This window comes from Aegilops tauschii, chromosome 4 (assembly GCF_002575655.3).
Source record: "Aegilops tauschii subsp. strangulata cultivar AL8/78 chromosome 4, Aet v6.0, whole genome shotgun sequence".
In the NCBI taxonomy this organism is placed as follows: Eukaryota; Viridiplantae; Streptophyta; class Magnoliopsida; order Poales; family Poaceae; genus Aegilops; species Aegilops tauschii.
The window spans coordinates 487,463,377-487,490,490 of NC_053038.3; the positions used below are offsets into that span (position 1 = coordinate 487,463,377).

The 27,114-nt window shown below is 44.9% G+C and overlaps 4 protein-coding genes across 5 annotated transcripts; 3 read left to right on the plus strand and 1 right to left on the minus strand.

Annotated features, from left to right (window-relative positions):
- The first annotated feature begins 548 nt into the window (after nucleotides 1–548).
- LOC141021987 (uncharacterized) lies at nucleotides 549–1,049 on the plus strand. Its single transcript, XM_073497857.1, has one exon. The coding sequence runs from the start codon at nucleotides 549–551 to the stop codon at nucleotides 1,047–1,049; it is 501 nt and encodes a 166-aa protein (XP_073353958.1).
- Nucleotides 1,050–4,730: 3,681 nt separating this feature from the next.
- LOC109783670 (uncharacterized) lies at nucleotides 4,731–10,328 on the plus strand. Of its 2 annotated transcripts, XM_020342263.4 has the most exons (10): nucleotides 4,731–4,946; nucleotides 5,073–5,147; nucleotides 5,622–5,806; nucleotides 5,887–6,139; nucleotides 6,295–6,514; nucleotides 6,620–6,755; nucleotides 7,770–7,973; nucleotides 8,112–8,177; nucleotides 8,286–9,816; nucleotides 9,926–10,328. In XM_020342263.4, exons 3-10 carry the CDS (start codon nucleotides 5,645–5,647, stop codon nucleotides 10,000–10,002), a joined length of 2,649 nt encoding a protein of 882 aa, XP_020197852.1. In that variant the 5' UTR covers nucleotides 4,731–4,946; nucleotides 5,073–5,147; nucleotides 5,622–5,644; the 3' UTR covers nucleotides 10,003–10,328. The 2 variants fall into 2 exon arrangements, with proteins under 2 accessions (XP_020197852.1, XP_073353215.1); XM_073497114.1 differs by lacking the exon at nucleotides 7,770–7,973.
- Nucleotides 10,329–15,931: 5,603 nt separating this feature from the next.
- LOC109783652 (tau-cadinol synthase-like) lies at nucleotides 15,932–21,265 on the plus strand. Its single transcript, XM_073497388.1, has 8 exons — nucleotides 15,932–16,301; nucleotides 17,098–17,328; nucleotides 19,109–19,350; nucleotides 19,452–19,471; nucleotides 19,644–19,862; nucleotides 19,967–20,099; nucleotides 20,626–20,874; nucleotides 20,975–21,265. The coding sequence occupies exons 1-8, from the start codon at nucleotides 15,932–15,934 to the stop codon at nucleotides 21,263–21,265; spliced, it is 1,755 nt and encodes a 584-aa protein (XP_073353489.1).
- Nucleotides 21,266–21,676: 411 nt separating this feature from the next.
- On the minus strand, nucleotides 21,677–27,110 carry LOC109783671 (uncharacterized). The gene is made up of 7 exons (XM_020342265.4): nucleotides 26,919–27,110; nucleotides 24,250–26,142; nucleotides 24,069–24,152; nucleotides 23,625–23,729; nucleotides 23,404–23,512; nucleotides 22,176–22,327; nucleotides 21,677–22,059 (listed from the first exon to the last, which is right to left on the minus strand). The coding sequence occupies exons 2-7, from the start codon at nucleotides 26,059–26,061 to the stop codon at nucleotides 21,913–21,915; spliced, it is 2,409 nt and encodes an 802-aa protein (XP_020197854.1). The 5' UTR covers nucleotides 26,062–26,142; nucleotides 26,919–27,110; the 3' UTR covers nucleotides 21,677–21,912.
- Nucleotides 27,111–27,114: the final 4 nt, after the last annotated feature.

The following is a 27,114-nucleotide window of genomic DNA, read 5'->3' on the forward strand; positions in this document are numbered from 1 at the left end:
GACCTCCATTCTGGCAGGGTTTGGCGAGGTCACTGGTCTCATAATGCACCTCGAAAAGAGCTCGGTGGTTCCTATCAGTTGCAGCGGCATTGACCTTGATGTCGTTCTTGAGTGCTTTCCGGCCAAGCGTGCTACCTTCCCAATGCACTACCTTGGCCTCCCGTTGTCCGTCCACCGGCTCAGGAAGATCAATCTTCAACACTTAGTGGACAAAGCTGCAGGGAAGTTGGTGCCTTGGCAGGGCCGGTTCATCACGGCGGCTGGGCGAACAGAGTTGGTTAGATAGGTGACCACCTCCCAGGCCACTTTCGATGCCACAGAAACTTCCTGAGAGTACTTTGTGCAATCTCAATAAGCTTGAGAGGGCCTTCCTTTGGGCAGGAGCGGAGAAGGTCTCTGGTGGGCAATGCAAGGTCAACTGGAAGGCCGTGTGCAGACCAAAGAGCTTGGGCGGTTTGGGAGTCCTCGGCCTTCACTTATATGCGAGAGCTTTGCGTCTGAGATGGCTATGGTATGAATGGAAGGAACCCGATAGACCTTGGGTGGGCATGGGAAACCCATGCGACTCCATGGACAGAGAGCTCTTTTTTGCTGCGATGACTATCACCGTGGGGGACGGTCGGGCGACACGTTTTTGGCACTCCCCATGGCTGGAAGGAAAGAAGCCCAAGGACATCGCCCTGCTCGTGTTTGCGAGCTCATCCAACAAGAACAAATCTGTAAAGGAGGCCACCCAGGATCAAAATTGGGTACACTGGATTAACATGGAGGACGGGCTTTCGGTTCACCATATTGCACAGTTCTGCATGCTCTGGGAGAAGCTCAGCCAGGTTGAGCTTCGGGATGACCTGGCCGATGACATCAAGTGGAACCTCACGACCAATGGCACATACTTGTCCGCCTCGACCTACAAGGCGCAATTCAGAGGGGCGGTGGCAACCAACATGAAGAAAGTGGTATGGGGAAACTGGCCCCCTCCCAAGTGCAAGTTTTTCGCGTGGCTCATCAACAAGAACAGGATTTGGACGGCGGACCGGCTACAGCGGTGAGGGTGGCCAAATTGCAATTTATGCCAACTCTGCAAAAGGGAGCCGGAGACGGCGCCACACTTTATGTTCCAGTGTAGGTTCTCCATGCGCATTTGGAATGCGGTGAGATGTTGGCTTGACACGCCGGAGCTCGACACCGCCGACTGGGCTGGAATCTCTTCGGTCCATGAGTGGTGGACTAGAGCGGTCCTTGGTCACGGACACCGGAGGAAGGCGGTCTCTTCGCTTATAATGCTAGTCTCTTGGGAGGTTTGGAAAGAGAGAAACGCGAGGGTGTTCCAGAAGAAATCCTCGATGCCTACCATGGTGATAGAGGGCATCAAGGTGGAGGCCAGAAATTGGGTTTTGGCCGGGGCTAAACACTTGGGATCCTTGATGCCGTGAAGAGTAGTCCTTTTTGTTTTCGCATTTGTGGAGGAGTAATGACCCTCATTAAGACTTTGTTTTATACTCCTTCTTTATTGATGAGATGAGGCAAAGCTTTTGCCTCCGTTTAAAAAAAATCTCAAGCTCGCCTCCACTGAAGGCTAGACAAAAGAAGAAACGGAAACTAAAACCGAAGCATCAGCCAGAACAAGGCGATGCCTATTTCCCTAAAAAAAAGAGATGCCTATTCTATTTCAATGCAAAATCAAGCATGGATGACCAAATTATGGGCTTTGCACCCTTTCCAAGCAAGAACAAGAATCTAGAACGCATCTCTTCTTCAAGTGTTGATTTGTGCTTAGACTTTGTGGATGGTCATCGATAAGTTTCATCTTGAGGGCATGGACACTTCAAGATGGCACTTGGAGGAAACCGTCATGACACAGTGGGCCAAGATGACTGACACGAGAGCACTCCCAATAGGAAGGCAAATGGCATCACTAACCACGTTGGTTTCTTGGATCGTGTGGAATGAGAAAAACGCTAGGCTATTCCACAACAAAAAAGTGTCCCACCGCCAATCTTGCTAAACAACATCATGTCAGACGCAAACATGTGGATCACAGCGGGTGCCTAACAACTAGGGACAATAATTTTATTCGAGTAATCATTCATGTCGTGTAATAAGGGGCACTTGTAAAAACTCTATTCTCTCCTTAATTGATTGATGAGGCAAACATTTTGCTAGCATTTTGAAAGAAAAAACCCAAAGTAGATGAACGCGTCAACGACACATATATTTGCTTCCTAATGAAATAGTATTCAACAACATTTGTTGTATGAAATGGAGCAAGTGCCTTTGGACACCCTAAGGGACACATGGTAGGTACACAAAAGGCGTGTTTGGTAGTGTTCCCGAGCGAGCCTGCCCGTGAAGTATGGCTCAACAAAGTCTGGCCGAGGTAAAACAGGCAGAAAACTAACATCGGCACTTTGTTTGGTTGGCCGCATCTAGGCCTCTTGCATTAGGGGAGCAATTTTGCATAGGGTTCCGTTGCCCGCATTGGCTCGGCTCACATAACTACATGGTGTTTGGTTGAATAGGCGGGATATGATTAAGAGGTAACACTTACACTTGACACTCACAGTTACACTGTGCATCGCGACCGCGGTGGACGGTGTCCGTGGCTCCGCTTCTGACACGACGAGCTTGGAGTCTCGGGCGAGCGTTCCTGTCGGCGTCGCTGCGAACTAGTTGTTAGCGTCGCCGCCGCAGAGAAAGTTCGTGTGGAGGAGCGATGAGGCAGAGGACATGGGAGGAGACTGTGTGTCGGACCATGGCGATTGCGGTGGACGGTGGTCGTGGCACCACGTCCAACATGATGAGCATGGAGTCGTGCACGAGCGACCCCATCAGCGGCGCGGCGAATTAGTTGCTAGCCTCGTCGCCGCAGAGAAAGTTCGCACAAAGACAGTGGACAGAGGAGGAGAAATGCAGTGCTCGCGCCATGACAGCGTCAGTGCAGTATGACCACAGTGAGGATGCCGAGATGGCCGACATTGAAAACGACTCCAGTGTAGTAGGACGCGGGCAAGGAGGTCAAGAGGAACGACACCAACTAAGAGGGACGAATAGGAGGGCTCTTAGGCAGAGGGCAGAGGATAAGAAATACAGTGTGCGCACCATGGCGGCACCAGTGCAGTAGGATCATGGAGAGAAGGCCGAGATGAACGACGGAGATGATGACACCACTGCAGCAAGACACGAGAGAGGAGATCGAGAGAAACCACACCAGCCTAGAGGAATGATTAACAAGTGTCGTAATCACACCACACATATGCATATGTATCATTGTTCAAGAATTCGTCCAATTAATTAGTTAATGGGCCAGTTAATCGCTACGCGTAGGGTGCCGCAATCAAATAGCACTTATTTATTGAGAGTGTTTTAGCACATGGGAGCGCGTGCTCCTGATTTTTAAAATGTGTTTTAAACATATTTTGAAATGTTAAAAAATTTCAAACAAAAACTTGACGCGTACATTTTGATATTGTACATGCTCATAAAGTCGTTTCGCAAAAAACCACAATTTATATGTCACGTGTGAAAAAGACAAAATCCAGTGTTAAAAAATGCTTTCCACAAAACATCCTTTTGTCTTTTTTATACAAGCCACAAAAAATGCCGGTTTTCTCCGACACTTGACGTGGACACATATAATATCGAGATGTATGTGCCAAATTTTTGTTTTGAATTTTTTTCACACTTTGAAATATATTTTTCACGTGCAGGAGCGAGCGCTCCCGGGAGCACCAACGGATTTTCGTTATTCATCGTGTTAATTTGTGAGGCCGATTAATTGGCTTGTCGGGCCAATTAATCGCTGCCGACCCATTAATTTGTGGGCAAACCAAGCCAAAATTTTGCCCTGTAACCCCTCCCATCCCCCTCTCTCTCCTCAATAGTTAGGGTTCAACCAAACATTAGCATATTTTGATATATTACATAGCAAATAACATGAGAGTATGGTATAATACATAAAAACAAGATATATGTTGGCAAGTTCCTATTTAATCTACCAATTAACGGTGGGCCGATTAATCCAGATAATAGGCCGATTAATCGATTAATCATTACTCCTAAGCCGACCGAGCAGCTACCAGTTACCGATTTCCTGAACAATGATATATACAATCACAAGGAAGCTGTAAATCTTCTCGTTTACGATCGTTGAAACAGAAAACTTGCAACATGAATGTCGTGTGGAACTGCAAGATTAGGCTACTAGTCAAAGGAAATTTTGAACGGTCGATCGCGTGTGATGAATTTGACAAAATTTGTCCAAAATAACTCCAAACGTGAACACAAAATTGAACATTTACTGTCGATGAAACTATGAACCGATCGCAAAAATGAAACCACAATATCGATGTACATATTTCTTGTGTAGAGTTTATTTCAAATCGAAGCACCATTGTTTAGATTGAAAGGGAGAAGGAAGAAAGGAGAGTAGTGAGGAGCTTACTAGAGGTAGAAGTAGACCTATAGTCTATGTGTACATAGTCGCATCCCTCCACCCTTTTCTCGTGCAAGGGGCTCACCCATGTGCACTCGTTGTGACTCAGCTCGGCCTGGCTAGCTCAAAACGGTCTATCTGAGCGTTCCCAACTAAACATGAGAGGTGCTTTGAGTTTCGTGCTATGCAGACTCAACAGTGAATACATGTAACCAAACATTTCAGTTTTTTCTTGCGCGGGTCTGGTTGAACCAAATCCAGGCAACTAAACAGCCAAAGGGCATGTATATAGATATTTTATCAAGCACACTAGTAGAATGTTACACACCCATGTGTCCATGAGTAGATAATGGAGAATGGAGAAACTGGACACGGTTCTCTGGTCTCCCTTTGACAGGTTGAAGATATCCTCCTGACCTCTCATATCTCAAGCTCGAGTCTCCTTCCCAGTCGTCCAGATTATACCTGAACTCAACTCAAGCTCGCGTCGACTTATATTGCCGGGATTCGCCAGGTAATTTCCTCGCCTTGAGACGAGCTTCTGCAGATTCTTTCTTTTCTTTGACCCAGGATGTTCTCCGGATCCAGTTTGTTCTAGTTGCTTACGGCTGTGGTCACTGAATCACCTGCATACATACAGGGAGGTGATTTGTGTGATTCTTCTGCTAATAGAAACTGCAACCAGAGCTACCGTATTACAGCAGTGCTTCGCCAGGTACTTTCCTTAGACCGGCTTCTCCAGATTCTTTCCTTTTTTAACGCAGGATCTTTCTCCGGACCCACCGCTCAATCACCTGCATATAGGTGATCTGTGTGCTTTTTTACTAACTATAAACTGCGGATACAACAGAGCAAGTGTCAAAAATGATTTTACATTTTGGGATGGAGGGAGTGCGTATTTAAGGTTCAAATTCCCTGATCGTCCGAATGTGCTGCATCAGCTTTTTGGTACACACAGTCCAAACAAGACTCGGGACAATACGAGTCCTGCTCTGCAACTTTTTCTATTGCAAAGAACTGCAGAGTATCTTATCGTTGTGTACTTCCTCGTTCCCAAAATAAGGGGTGCAAAACTGTACCAAGTCAGCCAGCGACACTTGTTTTCTTTCATGATTATCTCCAGTAACTTTCGTAATTGGTGTAGCTGCACCTAGTAGCCTCACAAATGATACACTTCTTCTATTTTCAGGTTACCGTGCATTGTTATCGTAAATGGATCACCAATCTGTTATTACACCATGGGACCTGGAGTGCATGCTATGCGACGAAGCGGCAGAGCCGAAGGCCTTGCCGCTATCGCTTCTGAAAAGAATCACACATGATTTCTCTGATGAGCAAGCAATTGGCAGAGGTGGATTCGCGGTGGTATATAAGGTACAGCAACTCTCAGCTATCCCAGTCTTGATAAAAGGTCAGCTGACAACTGAAGTGGTTGCTGACAATGCTCACTGCAGGGAATGCTTGAGAATAGGACCGTGGCCGTGAAGAGAATGTCGAATACGTATATGTACGAGAAGGAGTTCCAGCGAGAAGTTGAATGTCTCATGATAGCCAAGCATAAAAATGTAGTACGGTTTCTAGGATATTGTGCTGACACACAAGGGAATATGGCAAGGTATGAAGGAAAATTCGTCATGGCAGATGTCCAGCAAAGGTTGCTATGTTTCGAGTATCTTCCTAAAGGGAGTCTTCATGAGTATATCACTGGTAAGATCATGTGGCACCCAAATTATCTTTTCAGTTCTAAAGACCATGTGATTCAGTATCCCACATTTAGTACCCACCTTTTCTATACATTCTAATATTACACACACTTGGAGTATGTCAAGTAATACTAAACTTGCTTTATCCTCTCCCCATAGATATGTCTTGTGGACTTCGGTGGAGAGACCGCTATCAGATTATCACGGGAATTTGTCAAGGGTTACATTATCTTCATCATAAACATATTGTCCACTTAGATCTAAAGCCCGCGAATATATTGTTGGATGATAATTGGGTACCAAAAATTACCGATTTCGGCATATCAAGGTGCTTTCATGAAATGCAAAGCCAAGTTATTACTAAGATAACTGGAACGCCGTAAGTTTGCTAAACCCTTTCGAAAGTTCAGTATTCTACTATTATTTACACCAATATTTTGTTACCTTGCTCATTAACCAATCACACGGGCGTATATTTATGCAGCGGATATTTGGCACCAGAATCTTATAACCATACTAAAGTCACATACCGGCATTCGTACCAGCTTGATATCTACAGTCTTGGTATAGTAATCATAGAGATACTCACTGGAAATAAGGGGTATCACGATGTTGACAAGGTAAGAACAATCTATGTCTTCTTTTGAAATAAAAGGTTGTACTTCAGAACCAATGCATTACTTATTTCTCTTTTGTATGTATAATAATATCACTATAAAATTCACCATGACTGAAAGATTTAGAGATCCTATGATATGTACGTATGAAAGTTTGGATTTGAACCTCTGGTCGGTCAAAGGCTTCTGTCCGCAACTAACCACATTTGAACAAGAGGGGTTTCAACCATATATATGGAAAAGAAAGACGTGTGTAACTGCGTTTGAAGTATTCTCATGTTTCGCCGATATTTAGCACTTTGAAATCCCACAAATCAGCAGTTAAACCAGATTAAGATCATGATTTAACTGTAAACATTAGTACAATATGGAACATCTTTAAAAGCATGGTTCAATTCAACATGTGATCTGTATGAAATAAATGGTGCATGACCGAATCTACCTTTCAATGTTAATGTTGCCTACTATAATTATTGGCAACACAAGTATCTAACAACATTTTTCGACCTTCCAAGCATCAGAATAAGACCGAGATCTACAAATAGAACAAAACTGAGCATGCTCCTTACAGAGACACCAGCAGTACCCAAAAAATATTGAAAGTGAAAATAGAAGGCATAAAAACATATATTGGATGAGTACTTTTCAAAACAAAAACTAAACTTCTATACATGTTTGTTTTGAACTTTCGATGAATGAGGAAATGTAAATTTACATGGCCCTATATGTGAGAACGAAAGAAAATAGGCGTCCATTCTCATTACCCATGTCCAAGTTATCTCATACCTCAGTTTTGGTGCATATTTTTTCTTGATTGAACTGATACATGGTTTCTTCTGGTATCTGGGAAGAAAATAGGCGTGCATTCTCATTTATTTTTATGGATTTTTTATTGTAGTTTGAAGTTTTGATTGATGTATTTTGATGTAAGATGTTAACACAATGTATCTATACATGGCTAGTTTCACATTTTAAAAGATGGTTCTTCTTTTCATAATTCACAAATTCAATTCGTAGGTAGTTGAAAGTTGGAGTAACATGTTGGAGCAATCACAGAGCGAGGTACAGAAGAAACAAATACGAGTATGTGCTCAGATAGGAATAGAGTGCACAAACTTTGACCCGGCGAAGAGACCGGATACACTACATATAATTAGTAGACTCGATGAAACCGAAAGTATGGGCGGATATATCAAAACAGGCATGATTACTTCACAACAGGTAAGATCAATCCCGCAACATCCATGACATCCACCCATCAAACTTAGTCTTGAGCAGTTGTTGCACATCTTCACTTGCATTTTTGTTGCTCTAAGCCACCAGACGATGTTAAGTGTCCTTAATTGGTTACTTGAACAGGTCGGAGATGTTCTAAATAAACTGCATCAAGATGCACCTAACACGCCAAGAGAATCAAGCTCAGAGGTGAGTTCTCATCTGAAAGAACCTGTAAGTATTGATATATTGATAAATTCCAGATAAGTATATATGTGTCTAAAAGATCGTACCCACTTGAAATTTTACTCCTTGCAGGAGAATGCCACTGTAGTTACAGTGGCAGGGACAAACAAATATGACAGTTTTTGGAGAAATATGGCAAACCTTGACATGTTCAATGAGACCATACATAGTCTTGATCCAGACATCAAGCGATGCTTTGAATATTGCAGTATTTTCCCCAGAGGATCAAAGTTGAGAATGGTCGAGTTAGTTCACCTGTGGATAGCGCAAGGGTTTATCAAGATCAGTTGTGCAACAGAAGACATGGAAGAAGTAGCCGAGGGCTACTTTCAAGAGTTAGTGTCGCGCTCATTTCTGCAACCAGAAGAAAGTAGTTATGATACCGGTTGCTTCACAATTCATGATGCCCTGCTTGATTTATTCGACAAAGTTTCTGGAGATTGCTTCAGAATCGAGAATGACTTTAGAGGAGGTGGCTGGGAAGGAGATATCCGTCGAGATATCCAGCATCTTTTAATTCGTTGTTATGATGGAAAATTGATTACTGAGAAGATCCTTGGATTGGAAAATTTGCTCACTCTCATTGTTTATAATGGTTACGCAGCAACAGGTGAGGAAAGAGTGATTGAGAGTATATGCAAGAGACTGCCGAAATTGCGGGTACTGGCCATTCCTTTCATCCTAGAACGTTATCCGGGGATGGAACCAAATGAGTTGTCTGTCCCAGGATCCATTACCCAGTTAAAGCACCTACGCTATCTTGCTCTCAGGACAAATGGAGCATGCATGTTAACCATACCAAGAGCACTAAATAAACTACCAAGAGTTATCCAGGTGCTAGATTTTGGTGATGGCAAATTGGATGAGGTTAACTGTGTTGACCTTATCAACCTGCGGCACATAAATTCCGGCTCATCGGAGTTCCAATTTCGTAACATAAGCAGGCTGACCTCACTCCAAACGATAGCATGTGCCTTCGGAATAAGGGATGCACCAGGATATGAGGTAAAGCAGCTGAGGGACCTAAACAAGCTTCGCGGCAGCCTGGAGATAAATGGTCTTGAAATTGTTAAAAGCAAGGAGGAAGCTCTTGAATCCAAACTAGCTGCCAAGGAACGGCTCAGCGAACTGAAACTGCAGTTTGGGCACAGTTCGCCAGAAGTCCAAGCAGAGGTACTTGAGGGCCTGTGCCCTCCCGTGGGGCTCCAAACACTGGAATTGCATTCCTACGATGGCTCGAGGTACCCAGATTGGATGGTTGGTAAGCAGGACGGTGGCCCAAAGGACCTGCAAACACTTTCGTTCTGGTGTTGCTCCCAGCTAGAGCATGCTCCTGAGGCTTTCCCTCATCTGCGTGTGCTCAACCTTGCATACTGTAATTGGGACGCCTTACCAGGCAATATGGTGCACCTCACATCACTCAAGAAACTCAAGATCGAGTGGTGCTCTGAAATCCGGTCGCTTCCAACACTGCCCCAGTCTCTTGAGGAGTTTTGTGTTGAGTGGTGCAATGATGGGTTTATGAAGTCTTGTCAAATATTCAGACACCCAAACTGGCAAAAGATTGAGCACATCCCCAGGAAAACAATCGAAGGCCTAGCACGTAAGACTATAATCTCTCTTTGATGTCCTCTTTTCCCATTGTGCGTCTGTAGCCCATGTTCTGCTACGTACTGACGCTGCTTGTGTTTGGCCTCCTTTGGACCCGGTAGCTATACAGGATGTGGGAATCAAGATTCGGTCCGGCATCAATCTCCTGACAAGCTTTTGGCATCGCAAGAAAGTATGAAGGGCGTTCCAAAACTGCTGCCTCCCGATGTGATGGTGGCATCTGATTTGTAATATAATTTATGTTGGGAGAACTGTCGAATTTGATTCCTGGCTGCTAGCTACTCCCCACGTCTCATAATATAAGAGCATTTTTTTTACACTGGTGCCTTATATTATGGGACGGAGGGAGTATTTGTTTCTCCCCTTTGTTGTGTTTGTGTATGTGTGAAGGATCAGTTTGCATCTTGCTTGAAAAGCTCTAACCTTACTGCCATGCATATACATCAGTGCGGCTGTTTTGCTTGGCATAAAAGTATACATACATCTCATGTTCGTCACGCAAAATGTGTATTGTTTGCCTATTTGGTCACTAACACTGCCTAATTGATTTGGGTGTTTCTCCTGATAATACAAGTGCAACCCAGCTAATTTAACTTAGGATGCAGCTTAGCATGTATACTAGCATGTATTATGTTTTGTTTTCTTAATATTTGTCCTCTGGACTGGAGACTCTTTGTTGAAGGCAGACTCTGGTTCAAAGGAGTCTGCGGTCCTTATTGTTCTGTTGAATGTACAAACAAATTCTTATCGTGTTAAACATCGGAATGTTCATCGGTTCGTTCTTTGTTACTTCCATTAGGGCATCTCCAATGTCAACCCGTAACTTTTTCCCCGCGTCCGTCCGCGGACACGGATGCGGGAGAACGCCATCCAACATTGCCCGCATACATTGCAAACACTTTTTCAATAAACCGGATAAAATTCATGCAAACACAGCGGATTTCATATAAATCGGACGAAATTAATTACATTTTGAACATATTTTAACTATATGCACGTCCGGTCGCGCGGAGCTCCATTCCCACGACACGGATACACTGCACTAGTCTACGGCCGGCCACGGCGGATCCCTTGTCTTCCCCATGTCTGGCAGCCCCAGAGGTATATTCTTTCCCCGTATCTTCCCTATGTCCGGCTGCGTTGCTCATCGGAGTGGCAAAGGGGGTGCTTCAGCCAGAGAGGGTTGGGGGCTTCGCATCCGTGAAGCCCAGGCGGGGGCTGACGATGGCAGCGCTGCTCATCGGAGTGGAACCCCCGCGATGTGCTTCAGCTGGAGGGGGAGGGGATGACGATGGCCTGCGACCGGGCTAGACACCGGTTGTGTACGCCGGTGTCGCCTCGACAGTGGCCTTCATTGGACCCAAGCGGCGGCAGCATCCCGTGTTCTACAACTCCTTGATGACCTCGGCGGCGGGCGAGGACGTGCTGGACGCCGCATCGTCGCCGACCTCCGCCGGCAGGACGTGTGGCCGGAGTAGGTTCCTGGCACACGCGCGGGTTTCAATGGAGAAAGGAGGGTAGTTTGCAGCCGTTTGAATGCAGCATGGAGGCATGTTCAGCCGGGCGAGCAGCGGGCGGCGCTCTCTCGGCCGGCGCGCCGGTTCATTGCCGGCAGTGAGAGGTCGCGTCGTCTGCGCCGTCCTCCCGTCCGGTCAAATCGCAGGCATTAATGTCAGTCGCTGCATGCTCTGGGCCGGCATGAATGCGGCGCAACGCGTGGGATGGAAAGCGCGGGAGGGGCGAGGGACAGGGTTTGGGTGGGCCAGGGTGGTGAGAAGCAGACGTGGCAACGGTCTGGATTCCCGCAAAGCCCCCCTCTCCCCATGTTTGTCTCCGGTTTACAAGAGAAAACACGTGTCGACTATCATGCATACCAATATAGGCCCGCGTTGAATGACTTCCGCGGTCCGGACAGTGCGGTCCGAACTTATGCAGGAGGTTTGAGGGTCGCCGCCGAGATGCCCTTACATATCTTTTGTAGCGGACTGAAACTTGTGTGACAATTTTATTATCTCATTTTCTTGAAATCGATCTTGTTAGTGTTTTGTCTGAACATCATGGGTTAATCGCTGGCCGAGGTACCCAGGATTAAGGACAGATTCGGAGTTCATACAAATCATTATGGGTTCAGCCGAGACCGGGATGGGGGATAGATTAAGTGTCCAAAGCAATCATCATCAAATACTATTAATTAATCATCAATAACGGATTGACAGAGTATTTAACAAAAACTACCACAATTTGACCTGACCTAACAAAGAACTACCACTTTCAAAAAAATTACCCGAAGCTACCATTTTTCTTCTAATTTTTTCCTAAAAATTGCCAAGTCAGAAAAAGTGGTCGATTCGGGTGGTTTAAGCTCGATTATGACATGTTGGGGCCATCAGTCAGGTTGACAGTTAATGTTGACCGTTATTACAAATAGACCCACACGTCAACCCTCTTCTTCCACCTCTCTCTCCCCTCTTGTGCATTACATCGAACAAGCTGTGTGCGCCTCACCGTCGTGGAGGCTCGCGTCCTCGTCGCCGTCGACCAGAGGCGCCGCACTTGCCGGGCCAAGCTTCCAGCCACCTGTGTGTTAGCTTGCGTGCTAGCTTGGCCGATGCGCCGCCGCGAGTGCAAGATGGCCTCTGCCCTCCGCGCCACCGTGAGCTAGCTGGTCGGGCTAGCAGGCTGCCATGCTGCCTGGCGAGCTAGACGTCACGCTACCCGGCAAGATGGCCGCACCGTCGGGCGAGTTGTGAGAGCGGGCTGCCGGCCGCCGTGCCGCCGGGCGAGCGGGCCGCCGAGCTGGCCTCCACAAAGCCACTATAACGGGCGTAGGTACCGCAGGCAGGGGAGGCCTCGGGTGTAGAGGATGGCCACCGGAGCTGGCAGGCGACGGGAGCCCTCGTCTAGATCCTCCATGGGAATTTCAGAGGAAGGGGATAGAACTGATATGTGGGCCCCACATGTTAACGGTCAAAGTTAACGGTGCTGACTGACGGGTAGGCCGAGTCTGCCAATCACATTTAAAAAGGATAAGTATATTTTTCGTCTTCGAACTCTTTTGATAGTATAGAATTAGTCCCTCAACTCCGAAACCACTAAAACCCAGTCCCTCAACTCTTTAAACCGGATACTTTTCGTCCCTTACGGCGCTTAAAGTGGTTTTGGTATGATGTAGACACGGTTTTAACTAAAACCGTCCACGTGGACTGATTTTCTGTGGCCCGATTCCCTCCCTCCCTCCCAGCCATGGCCGGCGGACCTTGCTTCTTGACCCCAGGCGGATTTGCTGGGTCCTGTTGCGTGCCGATGCGGACACAGACAGCGCTTCTTGCCCATTTCAGACTTTTCCCTCTGGTTGAATTTTGCCATGTTCTTGTTCTTGATTCGTCCCAATATTGCAAAACATCGCTGCCGCTCTCCTCAATTGGTGCCCTGTTCAAGCAGCAGGCCTGGCTCCCCCTTTCGATGTGGCTGTGATTTCTGGGGTTTTCCCGATTCAGAATTCGGCTCTTCCCATGCATTTTTTATTTCTGGATCTGTGCAACAACTCGTCTTGCTGATTCAGAATTTGGCTTCCTTGTTTGGTGCGCCAGTCAAATAATTTTAGTGCATAATAAATATACTTTTTGTTCAATTCATGGAACTGACAACCAGATTTGTGCTCCTTTCTTTGATTTCTATTTGTTTGCAGAAACTGATGAAGTCACTTAAGTGACATGGCGGTCTAAACCAAGTTACGTGGACGGTTTTAGTCAAAACCGGGTTCACGTTATATCAAAACCACTTTAAGTGTCGCGAGGGACGAAAAGTATCCGGTTTAAATAGTTGAGGGACTGAGTTTTAGTGGTTTCGGAGTTGAGGGACGAATTCTATACTATCGGAAGAGTTCGAGGACGAAAAATATACTTATCCCCATTTAAAATGCTCAAAACAGTACTTAAATCGAAGTGGTAGTTTTTAGGAAAAAAATTAGAAGAAAAGTGGTAGCTTCAGGTAATTTTTTTCAAAGTGATAGTTTTTTTTTGTTAGGTCGGTTGAATTGTGGTAGTTTTTGATCAAATACTCGGATTGACGAGATGATTGACGAGATCATTGATGGTGGGTCGTCGTTGGAGATACTCTAATGGGATAGTCTTACATATGCCCTGATAACCCAGCCAGAAGAAGTACAATAATGCTGAGATCTGGTGTTGGTTTCTAGGTTGTCCTACCACTCATTTCCTCACGGGCCATGCGAGAAGTAGTTGCATTTTGCATGGCGTATGTGCAATTATTTGTATTTCCCTGACACAACCCGCAAGGCTGAATCTTCCTACTCCCTTCTTCCATATACTATCTCAATTCAAAAAAATAAAAAATTGATGGTGTGATTTGTGTAACTTGCATGCCATATATTATTGCTCCAATTTGTGATCAAAATTAACCTCAAAAAACGTATAGGCCCTATATACATAGAAGAAGGGAGTATGTTTATATTCAAAAAGTGAAAAGAATCTTCTAGAGTTATGTGTGCGGGGATGGTCGGCCTAGCCGCCTAGGAATCTTTCTGGCCACGGCTCTGAAATTCGAATCGACCCCAAATCCAGCGCATGCACGTCGCCGGCGAACCCAGGGCGCCGCCCCATGGTGGGTCGCTCCGTTTTATATAGACGTACGCACACGCTCCCCCACCCCATGCACCCGCCATCTCCTCTTCCTCCCACCGCCTTTGCAGCTCCGCGTTCGCACCAGCGACCGCCTCCCTCCTGTACACGTACGGTACGCCCCCGAGGTCGCACGAATCCATCGTTGCGTCGATTGATGTGCGGGGATGTCTCTCACAATCTGCATGTCCATGTCCCCAAAGCCTATCGTAGTCGTAGCTCTTCCCCATCCACTGGTCTCCTCCGAGCCTCGAGCTATATATGTACCACCCCGCAATGCCAATGTTAAACAAGGAGCAGTCCGCAGCCACAGGGCCTCCTGCGTTTCAGCTGCCGCTGAGAAGCTGTCGGCCATCAAACCTCGCTCTCGCTGTGGGGCCACTATTTCCTTGACTACCAGCCAAAACCATTGCAGGTATATGCTACTCCCTCCATTTCTGAATATAGATTTTTCTAGAGATTTTAACATGTGACCACACGCAGAGCAAAATGAGTGAATCAATACCTTAAAATATGTCTATATACATCCGTATGTGGTAGTCACTTGTTGAAATCTCTAGAAAGACAAATATTTAGGAAAGGAGGGAGTAGTATGCATTTTAAAGGTGTTTCTACTAATTACTGAATTGTGTGGGGAATACGTGCGTTTGGTTCTTGGGTTGGGTGCATATACACCTTATATGAAAAAAATAGTAACTACAATTTTCTTTTTGAAAATTTTAGAATTGTCCTATTCAATAAAAACCGCGAAAGGAAAACCCCGGTGGCTTCAGGGCAAAAAAACAAAAAATTAAGGCCAAATAGGTGTGAATAACTTGTATATAGCTGGCTATAAAATTTGTTTTTTCCCCATAAGTCAATGGAGTTTTTTCATTCACGAAAAAAATGTGTACAAGTGCAAAACAAAGTCAAGTTTATTCCAAAGAAAATTTCTGGATTTTTTTTACTTTTTCTGTAATTATTAAAAAATACCTCATATAGGGTGTATCTACACCCAGAAACCAAAGAACATTTCTAATTTTGTGGGCACTTACTCAGAGGGGGTGTGAATATTTAACAATCGGTATCAACTAGTACAACATAGCGACATGATTTTTGGGACATGGTTCTATGCGCACCCACTAAGACATTTTAATTTTAGAAAATATGAAATAATCAAACAGTCCTGGAAAGAAAATGTAGGGAACATGGTCAAGTGTTCTACTCACATAGGAAGTTCCGCAAAAAAATGGCTTTCATGTTCTTCTGGCAAAACAAAAAACAAAATTGCAGCTTCAAAACACTTGAATGGTACTCCTTCCGTTCACAAATATAAGATGTTTCGGACATTTTAATATGGGCTACATACTAATTGAAATGAGTGAACAATATGAGCTACCAGTGGGTAGGGCTATCGCCTCCATTTTTCGCCAGAAGGGCTGGGTAGGGCTATCATCTCTATGAAGGCGGGGTTGGCCCCAGGGCCAGATGACCTACGGTGGCCTTCTTCTAGAAGCTTTGGGATGTCCTGCAGCCGGTGATCATGCCGATGTTCCACAAATTTTACATTGGGACCTTGGTGTCATAACCCTTATCCCCAAAGTAGTTGGGGTGACGGATATCAGATACTTTAGGACGATCACAGTGATTAATGTGCTCCAATGGATTTTTGTGAAAGACTGTGCGACATGTTTGCCTCCTATAGTGGAGCCGATTGCTCATCCCCTCCAGGCCGCGTTTCTGAAGGGCCAGCTTATCCACAATGGGATTCTGGCCCTTCACGAGATTGTCCACGAGGTGGCGTCACGGGGTCATAGGGGCGTATTTCTCAAGTTGGACTTCCAAAAGGCATACGACCGTATGGATTGGTCCTTCTTGCGGCTAGTGCTCCAGCGTCGGGGCTTAGATGAGAGATGGTGTTCTTGGATCATGTAGTCGGTGCAGACTGGGAACACCAACAATTAATATCAATGGCGAGGTGGGAGCATTTTTAGGTCCTCTAGGGAGTGAAACAAGGGGATCATATTTCCCCTCTTCTCATCAACCTCGCCGTCAATGCCTTTGCACGCATCTTAGACAAAGCTAGGGTGGCCCGTCACCTGTCGGGGGTAGTGGGCCACTTAATCCCGCGGGGAGGTGTCACCCATTTGCAGTATGCGGATGACACCATGATTATGGTGGAGGGGTCGGACCTTGACATCGTTAATCTTAAGTTCCTCCTGTTGTGTTTTGAGACCATGTTGGGACTTAAGATCAGTTTTGACAAAATTGAGGCCGTTGTCCTGGAATATTTTGCGGCCGAGCAATAGAGGATCGCGGACAACCTAAACTGCAAGTTAGCGGCTCTCCCCGGTGCATATCTAGGGATGTCGATGTCCGAATCCAAGATTCTGTTGAGCGAATTTGACCTGCTGGTGGGGCAACTAGCGTCTCGTGCAGAGCCTTGGTGTGGGCGGTTCACTTCCAAGGGAAGTAAAACTATCCTTATTAGTTCTAACCTCGCGAGCCTCCCCATGTATATGATGGGGATGTATATCCTTCCGGAGGGCATTCTTATATCGTTCGATAAGGATCTGGCTAGGTTCTTCTAGCAAGTGGCAAACAACCGCTAGAAATATCATATGGTTAAGTGGGCGGACATTTGTTTGCCTAAGGATCGGGTGGATTAGGTATTATTGCCTCGCATCGCATGAACGTCGCCTTCATGTTGCAATGGGTCTGGCGGATCTTGTGGGGAGACGGTGGCCTGTGGCTGCAGCTTCTTCAGGCAAAATACCTAAGAGGCGAGCCTCTCCTGGCATGCTCTCGCTCGGGTGGTTCCCAGTTGTGGAAATCAATCCAGCGGATCAAGGAGGATATTCGTCTTGGGGTTTTCTTCTCTACAGGTAATGGGGAAGGTACCCAATTCTGGTTGGATCCATGGGTTTGTAGCGAGACACTTCGGGTGGGTTTCCCTTGTTTGTTTGCTATCTGCGCTGACCCGATGATCCCGGTTTCTGCGGCCTCCAGAATGGGCAGTGGAACATCTTGTTCCGTTGCACATTTGGGAAGGCGGAAATTGTAGAGTGGGCTCAATTGCGGGCCGACCTCCCGCCGTTGTCGCCGGATTCTCCGGACACTATTTCTTGAAGTCTCACCTTTGGGTGAGTTCTTCGTCAGCTCAACATATCATGCACTCTACCGACACCCACTATTCCTTGGCCTTCCCCTCTGTGGAAGGCCCCATTGCGTTTAAATATCAAGATCTTTGTGTGGCAACTACTGCGTGACCGCCTACCCTCTGGTACGTACCGAGGTGCTTAAGTGGCACGCCCCGGGTAATGGCGTGTGCCCCCTATGCGATGTCTCGGAAATAGGGACACACATCATGTTCTCATGCACGGTGGCGCGGGCCCTCTGGAGTTTCGTACGCGAGGCATTAGGGCCCGGCTGAGAGGCCCTGGACTTTGAGGAGTTTCCTGAGACAAGAGCTACCCAGACTAGACGAAATTACTGCTTATTCTGGCTAATCTTTGCGGCAATGTCATGGACGTTATGGACGACTCATAATAAAATGGTGATTGAGCGGGTCTTCCTGCAGCAGGCCTCTCACTAGTTCTTCAAATTCCTTGCTTTCTTGCAGCACTGGCACCCCCTTTCTAGGCAGCGTGACCGTGACCGGCTTGGGCTCATGCTAGATGCGCTTCTGGCTACCGCGCGTCGCTTATCCTCTTTGTATGCCCCCCTTGTCAACTGCCACTCAATGGTTTTTTTCTCTATTTCTTTTATGTTATTTTGGGCATGATTGTGTTGTTGCCCCAGCCATCTTTTCTGCTATGAATCTTGGGATTTGGTTGTATGGATGTTTGCTTTATTTATAGTGGGACAAAATCCTATTTCCAGACTAATACCATTTTTGTTTTTTTAGGGTGATACCATCTTTCTTTAGTATTTGACAAAGAGGTATGCATGTATTTTTCTCTAAACTAGCCAGAAAAGCTTTGGCATTTAAAAACAAAGTATCCATTGCCTAGACATTAAAATACTTTACTAAGGATTTGAAAAACCTATGCTGACAAACTAGGGCTAGCGGCTAGCCCCCTTGAGAACCAAGCGAAGTGGTGGAAACGTGTGAATCAGATACAATTTGTGAGATGGTACTTTTAATTTTCTAGATTTTACTCCCAATTAGCAGACATCGCCAAAAAAATCATATCATATACTTTGAGAGATAGCTTACTTTATTGTCATCTAATTCGTTCAAGTGTATCTGGATGTGTGTAGAGATCGGAGAAATGGATGACTTTAAGAGCTGATAAACTGAAGGAGGAGGTCCATGTGTTGTTTAAGACTTGCAACAACATGGTGGAAATGATCACCTTACTGGACAGCGTCCAACGTCTCGGAATAGATCACCACTTCAAAGAGCAGATTGATGTGGCGTTAAGTGACATCCTCGAGAATGAGTTCTGTAGCTCTAGCCTTTCACGAAGTTGCTCTCTGGTTTCGTTTGCTTAGAGAACATGGTCTTTGGGTATCTCCATGTATGTCTGCATGTGAATGTATACAAGCCATTAGCTAATTCCCACAAAACATATATAGAAGATGGTCCATGGTTTAGATTACTCCGTACAACTTAATATGGGTAGCTTTCATTAACAATACGTCACTAACATTTGACCTCAGATGTTTTTAACGCATTCAAGAAGGAAGATGGGAGCTTTAGGGAAGATATTACCAATGACCCAAGGGGACTTTTAAGTCTATACAATGCAGCTCATCTTCTCATTCATGATGAGCCATCACTTCAAGAAGCCATCTCTTTTGCAAGGCATCACCTTGAATTGATGAGAGGCAGTCTCAAGTCCCCTTTAGCCGAGCATGTTAAGCGTGCTTTTGACATACCATTTCCAAGGACCGTTAAGAGGGTAGATATATCTCAGAGTACAAACACGAGGAAGGAAATAGCCCAACTCTACTGGAGCTCGCGAAGCTAGATTTTAACCTTCTACAACATGTCCACTTGAAGGAACTCAAATATCTTACTAAGTATGTCTCTGTTATATCCACTACTCAATTAAGAAGGAACCAATAAAGATTCATGCCTCATGTATTGTATCCTACACATATATGTTTCTGGCACCGTCCATATCTAATCATAGTTTAGTTGGAATAATTTCTTTTACTAAACTAACAAAGTACTTCAAATAAATATTTCCAGGTGGTCGGATGATTTTTATGGATATGTGGGGCTAAACTATGTCCGTGACCGTCTGGTGGAGGGTTATTTTGCACCATATGCAGTGTATCATGAGAAAAACTTCACCCTATCAAGAATATTCTTTACCAAGCTAATGGTGCTAATGACCATGATAGATGACACATATGATTCCCATGCTACCATAGAGGAAATTCGGCAGCTAAATGCGGCCATACAAAGGTTAGTAGTTTGGATTTACCTGCTTATGTGGAAAAGTGGTAACATGCAATGCAAGGAATGACCGAATTAAGTTTTCTTTGAACTATCTGCAATCTAACATGTAGATGGGATGAGAACGCAACTTCTCTTCTACCCGACTACTTGAAAAGGTTCTATAATGAACTCTTGAAGATCTTTAAGGATGCTGAAGATGAAGCATTCATTGACACCTACCATGTTGCCTATGCTAGGAAAGCGGTACACGTTCGTATACCTTATATATTTAATTTTTTAGGATAATGAAAAAGTGGACTCCTGTCATGTACCTTAAAGAACCACAAAATCTAGTTTATTATAATGTTTACGGCAGTTTGAAATACAAAAGCATGACACTTAGTAACCGCAGAGGGTTCCAAAAGGGTCAGAATAGACTGACAAATAAATAGGGATCTGTGACACAAAAAGGAATAATGATGCATAGATCCGTGAATTAAACTTCCATCCTAATCATGCAAAGAGCTCCCAAAACACAATCTTCAACCCCCATCAAGCTAACTCCTCTACCCTATGTAGTGGTCACCAAGATTACAACAATGAGGTGGACAAGAATATAGCTTACATGGGATTAGAACTTTCTTGTTATCAATTTAAGATTTGGGATAGAATTTCACTTTTCCATCCTTGCACTCACTAGAGATGCACACATCGTTTTAAATATGATGTGTACATGCTATCATCTGTCACACCGTTTGCTTTCATGGTTAATTTGTTGTCTTTTGTACAGTTTCAGAAATTTTCTACTTATCATCTCCAAGAAGCCGAATGGTCACACGAGAATCACAAGCCAAGCTTTGAAGATTTCCTGAATTTATCATCCATGTCCGTAGGTTTAGCGGGTCTGTTTGTAGTTTTGATGGTTGGCATGGGTGATGAAGTAACTAAGGAAGCATTTGAGTGGGCAACAAGTTTCCCTAATATCATTATAGCCGGCGGGAAGATATTGCGTCTATTTGATGACATTGCTGCATTTAAAGTATGTCTTTTTTTTTGGCTTTTGTCCCAACTATAACCTTTTACCCCATTGACCATTCAAAGGTAATGTATCAAACCAATAATGTTGTATAAACTTGTAGGGTGAAAAGGGCAAGGCTGATGTGGCAACCTGTTTGGAGTCTTACATGGTCGAGCATAGGGTCACAAGCAAGGTGGCCATTGCCAGAATCCATTCACTGATTGAAGATGAATGGAAAACAATAAACGAAGCTCACTTTGAACATGGGGCACCGCTCCCGGTGGTGAAGCGGATTTTAAACTTGATTAATAGTGGGACCATATACTATGGGGATCAGAAAGATGGATTCACCTTTGGCATGCATCTTCAAAAGACTATTGAGAGCCTCTTCGTCAACCCCATTCCCATGTAGTAGGTTCCAATGGTGGCGTGACAATTTGCATATGCCACTTCAAATAAGTATTTGTACAATATGCAATTGTATTCATGATTACTGGATATGATATCACATTTAATTATATGTCTACATGTTACCGTGCAAGTTTATTTTTGTGTCAAATATCTATATATTCACCATGGGTCTTTGTTTTTGTGTCAAATATCTATATTTTCACCATGGGTCTTTGTCACTGCCGGGCACTCCCAGAACCGGCAAGCCACTGTAAGATTTTATTTCAAACAATATTTGCGACGGCACAGCCAACGAAGAGGTGATCACACTTCGCCGGTGCAGAGTTGCACATTACACACAAGAGAGGCATTAAGCCACCCCAAGTGCCCAAATACAAATGCACCGCATCAGTACATGCATGCACGCGCGCGCAAAGGTAAGCTTCTTATTCTGATTGCTGCCGTTTCATCAAAACATCCATCATCCATGACACTGACATACAGTACAGTACATTTTTTCGACGACAAGCGGATCAACCCCACCTACAAGGTGTAAAATAATAGCTACAAATATGGGAAAATAAATGTAGCCACCACTGCAGCTTGAAAACAGATCACGGTGCACCGAGCTCCATGGAGTGGGGTTTTCCGCCAATAGCGCAGATGCTGTCAGTTCTTCGGCGGGGGTGACTTAGGCCTGAGCCCCTCAATCTCCGGAGTCGTCACGATGAGGTGCGGAGCACCAGGGGGAGGGTTCCGACCGCCGCCTCCCTGCCACACCTTCCCATCGCTGTCCGCGAAGTTCTTGTTATACGCCTGTAAGAGTCAAGTTTCTTAGCAGAGATGACGTTGATGTGTGGAGATCGTGGCAATGCATATGCTCTTGTGTAACTGTGTGCATGAGCATAAAAGTTGAATATCCGGCTTTTTACCTCTTTGTTGAAGTTGGAGTAGGACAAGTCTTTCCCAAGAGTAAGCCAGCCAGGCCGAATGTTATGATCCTCGCCAAAGAGTTCGAGGCGCCTCTTTCCAAGAGCAAAATGCTCAATGATCCTGTACATGTCATCAGGTTTCTTCGTTGAACCTGTAAAAGAAGACATATACTTGTAGGCATCACAAACGAATATTATGCTTCAATGGATGCGTTCTCTCTTTTTCAAAGCTATACTTCAAAAAAACAATGTAAACATAAGGAATTCTGAAATACACTCCAAGCTGTCAACAAATGGATAACTAGATATCTGTACGCTGTCAACAAATGGATAACTAAATATATGACGTCTAGGAACAGAGGTAAGGTGTACCCCCTCTGTTCCTAAATATATAAGACCTCTGTACCATGAACATAGAAGAGAAAGTAGTAAGACCTTCCCTAGTAACTTCACCAAAATATGTGTTTTTCTTTCAAGCATACCAAAATGAAAATGACCAAGGCATAGCTATTCTGCAAAAGGCTATCACGCAAGGATAAATAGTACGATTATTTACACGAGTCAAAAACATCTGCTCATCTTCCACATCCCATTACCTTTATGCCAAGAATCAACAGTACAACACATGAAATCTCTAACATCTCCTTTTAAATGTGCACATTCGTGCATTATAGAAATCTTAAAGAAAACATGAACAAATGTTTCTCCAATCTTGGACATACTTTCATGGTTGTCATGAGATTATTATGCAGAAAATGCATGCATAGTGGTACACTTGCTACAGCTGCTTCAGGATAATCAACGCCATATTGTTTTGTTTGAGTTTCAATTAGCGTAAAAGGATTATTCAGAGTTCAAGCTTCATATGTACTACCTCTGTTCAATAATGTAAGACATTTTGGCAGTTCAAAACTGCCAAAACGTCTTATATTTAGGAACAGAGATAATACAATTTTCTTCAAACCAGTTGTAATAAACCAATCCTTCCACAAGCCAGATAGAATATGCTTGTATCAACAAGTCAAATTCTTTTAAAAATCATACTCCACTTTTCATGGGCCAAACCATAAAATTCATACCATGACAACAACAAAGACAAAACAGTGAATTTAATTTCATACAGGAACAAGACAGGAAAGGAAAAGAGGCCTCAGAATAGTTTAGAAGACAGATATCATAAACGAAGAACAATAATAAGCATTATCAATTGCAGCTACGAGATAGATACCATCAGTGGGTTCTTCAGCTATTATTATATCAGTGTCAATATTCGCGTGGATGACATGACCATCAGTGCTACGGCGTACCGTTCCTTTTATACCCATCAAACAATGCTCCTGCACAAAGAAAGATGGATACTTCACAAGAATCCCAGAGACATGGGGAAATTGCAAAGTAAAAAACAGAAAATAATGCTATAAAACATATAATACTTAATAACAGCACTACCTTTGAATGCTGCAACAATGTACGAGAATCATGCCGCAGACCTGATGATGCATTTTTCTTGTTGGTTTTCACCCAGCAAACATCCTCACACCTACGAAATCCCCACTGGACAAAAGAGATGTTTCAGCTAGCTTCATCTATTATTACCTTTATTATTCAGCTGGAAACTGTATGACAGATCTAAATTAAATAAAACAGTGCCTGTATCTTTTGAAACAGATGAATACATTGGAAAGAATGTGAGATTTATGCAGATTGAAGTTTGACTGCAACTAAACGGAATGGCAATTACAGAAACATGATCAAAATGCATTGTGGCTATAATGTTTTGGGGAGGACACATGAGCCTGGATGTCCTTCTGTAAGCTGGCATCATGCCATTGCCCAGAAGATTTGACAACAAAGTAGGTTGTAAACTGCATGTGTTAGAGAAAGCTGTCTCACCTTCTTCAAACATTGACGTCCCTGTTCAAGACCTACGCCATCACCAACCCAAAGGAAGAGAAAAGAGGGAGTATCAGCTATAGCCTGTTGATTCAAACAATTCACGGAAGTATATTAATAATTCTGTGGCATAAAATGAACACCCTTAAAAAGGATGAAAGAACCAGACAAGAACAACAACCTCAATCTTCAAATTCATAATCTCCTCAGCGTTCCAATATTCAATATGATCTGTTATTCCTGGTGCACGATGAACATACTCTTCCCATGGTGGATCCACAAGAATAACATCAAACTTTGTACCGAAAAACTCTGGAGAAAGAACATGTTGCCGTAGATCACACTTAAAATACATCGGTGGTGAAGCAGCGTTAGTAACAATTTCATCCTTCCTCTGTATGAGTTCTCTCAATTTTGGATAGTCCTCCGCTACACTTGTAAGATCTAGTTCTCTAATGAAGTTTTGAGGTCGCATGCCAGTGTCCACAAAGTTCTGAGAGTAATCATTCTGTTCACCCCTTGAAGGAGCCTTTCTGATCGGTGCACCATGCCTATGTGGCACCCAACCACCAGATGGCTTATCATGTGTCATTTCACGATTTTGTGTGCTCATCTGGTTAAAACCCAATCCTGACATATTCGTTGGAGTACCCATTCCTGGGCCCATTTGATTTAAGTGAACATTATGAATAGGTCCAGCTCCCATACTTGGAGTGAACCTATGCTCGCCAGCAACTGGAGGAGGGATGTGAAGGTTAGGTGGAACAGAGAGCATGTTGACATCAACACCTCCTGCTCCAGGCCACACCATAGGTCCAGGAAACGGCGGCATGAAAACACCAGGTAGAAGAGGAGGACCTGGAGAATGGGGAATATTTGGCCCCATATGTTGCATTTGCCCTGGTGGCAGGGTGAGTGCACCAAATGAAGGTGGCGGCATAAGTGGCACGGGAACTCCAATTCTCTGAGAATCCCTTCCATTTGGCCTCCCCCTTCCTCTAGAGGATCTATCACCTTTAGGCCCTTGCTGAGTAAATGGAGAAACCATGCTGGTGCCACCACTTTGATCTGCTTCAGGATGATTGGTAGTACTATCATCAGTTGTTCCAGGAGCTCCCACATCAGATCTTCTTCCAGAAACAGAGCCCTCTCGCCCAAAATCAAAATTGCTATTTGGCCTGATCTCTATTGAATCAGACCTGTCATACCGATTTCCATAGGTTGAAGAACCTCTGAAACTCTCAGATCTACCCCTGGAATCCTGCCGATACCCAGCTCGACCATGAAAACTCGAACCATCTAACCTTTCCTGTGTGCTCCTCCATTCAGAGACATTTGCCTCTTTAGGATCTCGCAACTGACGGCTCCTCGAGTACTGCTCAGATCCTTCAATCTCTTGTGTTTTCACATTCCAACTGCTGTCTTTCCCTCTGTCTGGTGTATCTGGTATTTGTGAAGGTGGAGCGTCTCTGTTCCTTCTATCCCCTGATGACTCCCATCCATCGTTACCCACTCTGGGTGACGTCTCCACTTTTTCCACACCACCCTTGCTTTCATGTCCGTACTCCACTGTATGCCCAAGAATCTCTTCCTTTTGATGACTTTGATCCACTGATCTGCTATCTTCATTGATGTTCTCAGCCATCGCAGATCCCCTCCTCTCATTGATATCCTCATCGGATCTCCCGCCCCTTGAACTACTAGAGTCTACACCTTTTCTAATTCCAACCGACTCATCTGCGTGGTCGTGGATCATCTCTGTCTCCCTGCCGTGCTTATTATGGTCAGAAGAATATCCACCATCTCTTGTATCAGCCCTGTCTGCAGAAGTTTCACTTCTTGAAGAGTCCCAACCTTTCCTGTCGTCTCTCTCCCTCCTATCAAAATCCCGATCCTTGGAACCATCAGGACTTCTCCTTGGAATCTTTGGTGATCTTAGATCTCCTATCACATGATAGTCATCTTCCTCAGCATTAGATTTAGACCCGTCCATCAGGCAACTGCAATTGTTGCTACCTCTCTTCCTAAGGTTACAACCGAGTTGAGAAACTTTGGCAGGAACCTTCAGATTCCACTGCATAGAGAAACATTTTATCAGAAAAGTGAACTTTGGAATAAGAAAATCAAGGAAACAAGGTCTTGCGCACACACACAAATTAAAAAATCGAAATCTGAAGTTTGAGAAAGATTATAACAAGTTGAGCCAGATTCAGCATTAAGTATATATTCTTAAATAGATGGAAACCGAAGTGTAGCACTGGAGCAAAATCTAAAACTGGAGATTGGGAAAAACCAGCACATATCATAGTAAACGTTGAGTAGCACGCCTGATTATTCGCTGGCACCAGAACAGGTGAAAACAATCGATTGCATGGCATACCACCAAAATAACAAGTTCAAGCCTGGGAGATGGATCAATCTACTTATAAAGTCACCTACCCACCACCACATCATGTGATTATCTTGAGCTGTTCAATGACTAAATCCAACAAATTTGCTCGAACAAAAATACAGAGCGGGGAGCAGGCAGGGAGTGGACCTAAACGCCCCAAATTCGTGTGAAGACAGGGGGGCAGCCACGGGCACACTCCTCAAATTCGTGAAGTAAATCACTGGACGACTAAAACCTCGCACATCACTAAATCAATCGACGAAGACCTCGGGCGGGGTGGAGGCACCAGGGACGCCTGCGTCGACGCTAAGCTGCGGCATGGCGGCCGCCCTAGGGCGCAGCGGCAGCGGGCTACAGGAGAAATTTCCTAGCCGCACGGGGCGGGATTGGAGCCCGGGGAGGGGTTATAGCACGCGAGCAGCTTGGGAGAGGAGGGAAGAGTGGGCGGGGGGCCGTACCGGAGCGGGATGGGAGGGCGGCCGCCTCCGGCGACCTGCGACGTTCGAACGCGGCGCGGTCGGTGGGGTGGTCGTCGCCGCCGCCGCCGCCGACGGTGGGAAGTGCAGCGAGGGTTTGGGTGAGGGTCGGAGCGGTGGCCTAAACCAACAGAACTAGTACAGAAGAGAGGCCCCGCTGTTTGATATGGGCCGTTGA

Bases quoted from the DNA above. Each gene is read 5' to 3' on its own strand.
- LOC109783670 (XM_020342263.4), top strand. From the start codon at position 5,645: ATGGATCACCAATCTGTTATTACACCATGGGACCTGGAGTGCATGCTA. The intron at 5,807-5,886 runs GTACAGCAACTC...TGCTCACTGCAG, and splicing joins GATTCGCGGTGGTATATAAG to GGAATGCTTGAGAATAGGAC. The intron at 8,178-8,285 runs GTGAGTTCTCAT...TACTCCTTGCAG, and splicing joins CAAGAGAATCAAGCTCAGAG to GAGAATGCCACTGTAGTTAC.
- LOC109783671 (XM_020342265.4), bottom strand. From the start codon at position 26,061: ATGGACGGGTCTAAATCTAATGCTGAGGAAGATGACTATCATGTGATA. The intron at 24,153-24,249 runs GTTGTTGTTCTT...TTGAATCAACAG, and splicing joins TTATGAATTTGAAGATTGAG to GCTATAGCTGATACTCCCTC. The intron at 23,730-24,068 runs GTGAGACAGCTT...TCTTTTGTCCAG, and splicing joins GACGTCAATGTTTGAAGAAG to TGGGGATTTCGTAGGTGTGA.
- LOC141021987 (XM_073497857.1), top strand. From the start codon at position 549: ATGGGAAACCCATGCGACTCCATGGACAGAGAGCTCTTTTTTGCTGCG.
- LOC109783652 (XM_073497388.1), top strand. From the start codon at position 15,932: ATGACCTACGGTGGCCTTCTTCTAGAAGCTTTGGGATGTCCTGCAGCC. The intron at 19,351-19,451 runs GTAGATATATCT...GTCCACTTGAAG, and splicing joins TTCCAAGGACCGTTAAGAGG to GAACTCAAATATCTTACTAA. The intron at 20,100-20,625 runs GTACACGTTCGT...TCTTTTGTACAG, and splicing joins TTGCCTATGCTAGGAAAGCG to TTTCAGAAATTTTCTACTTA.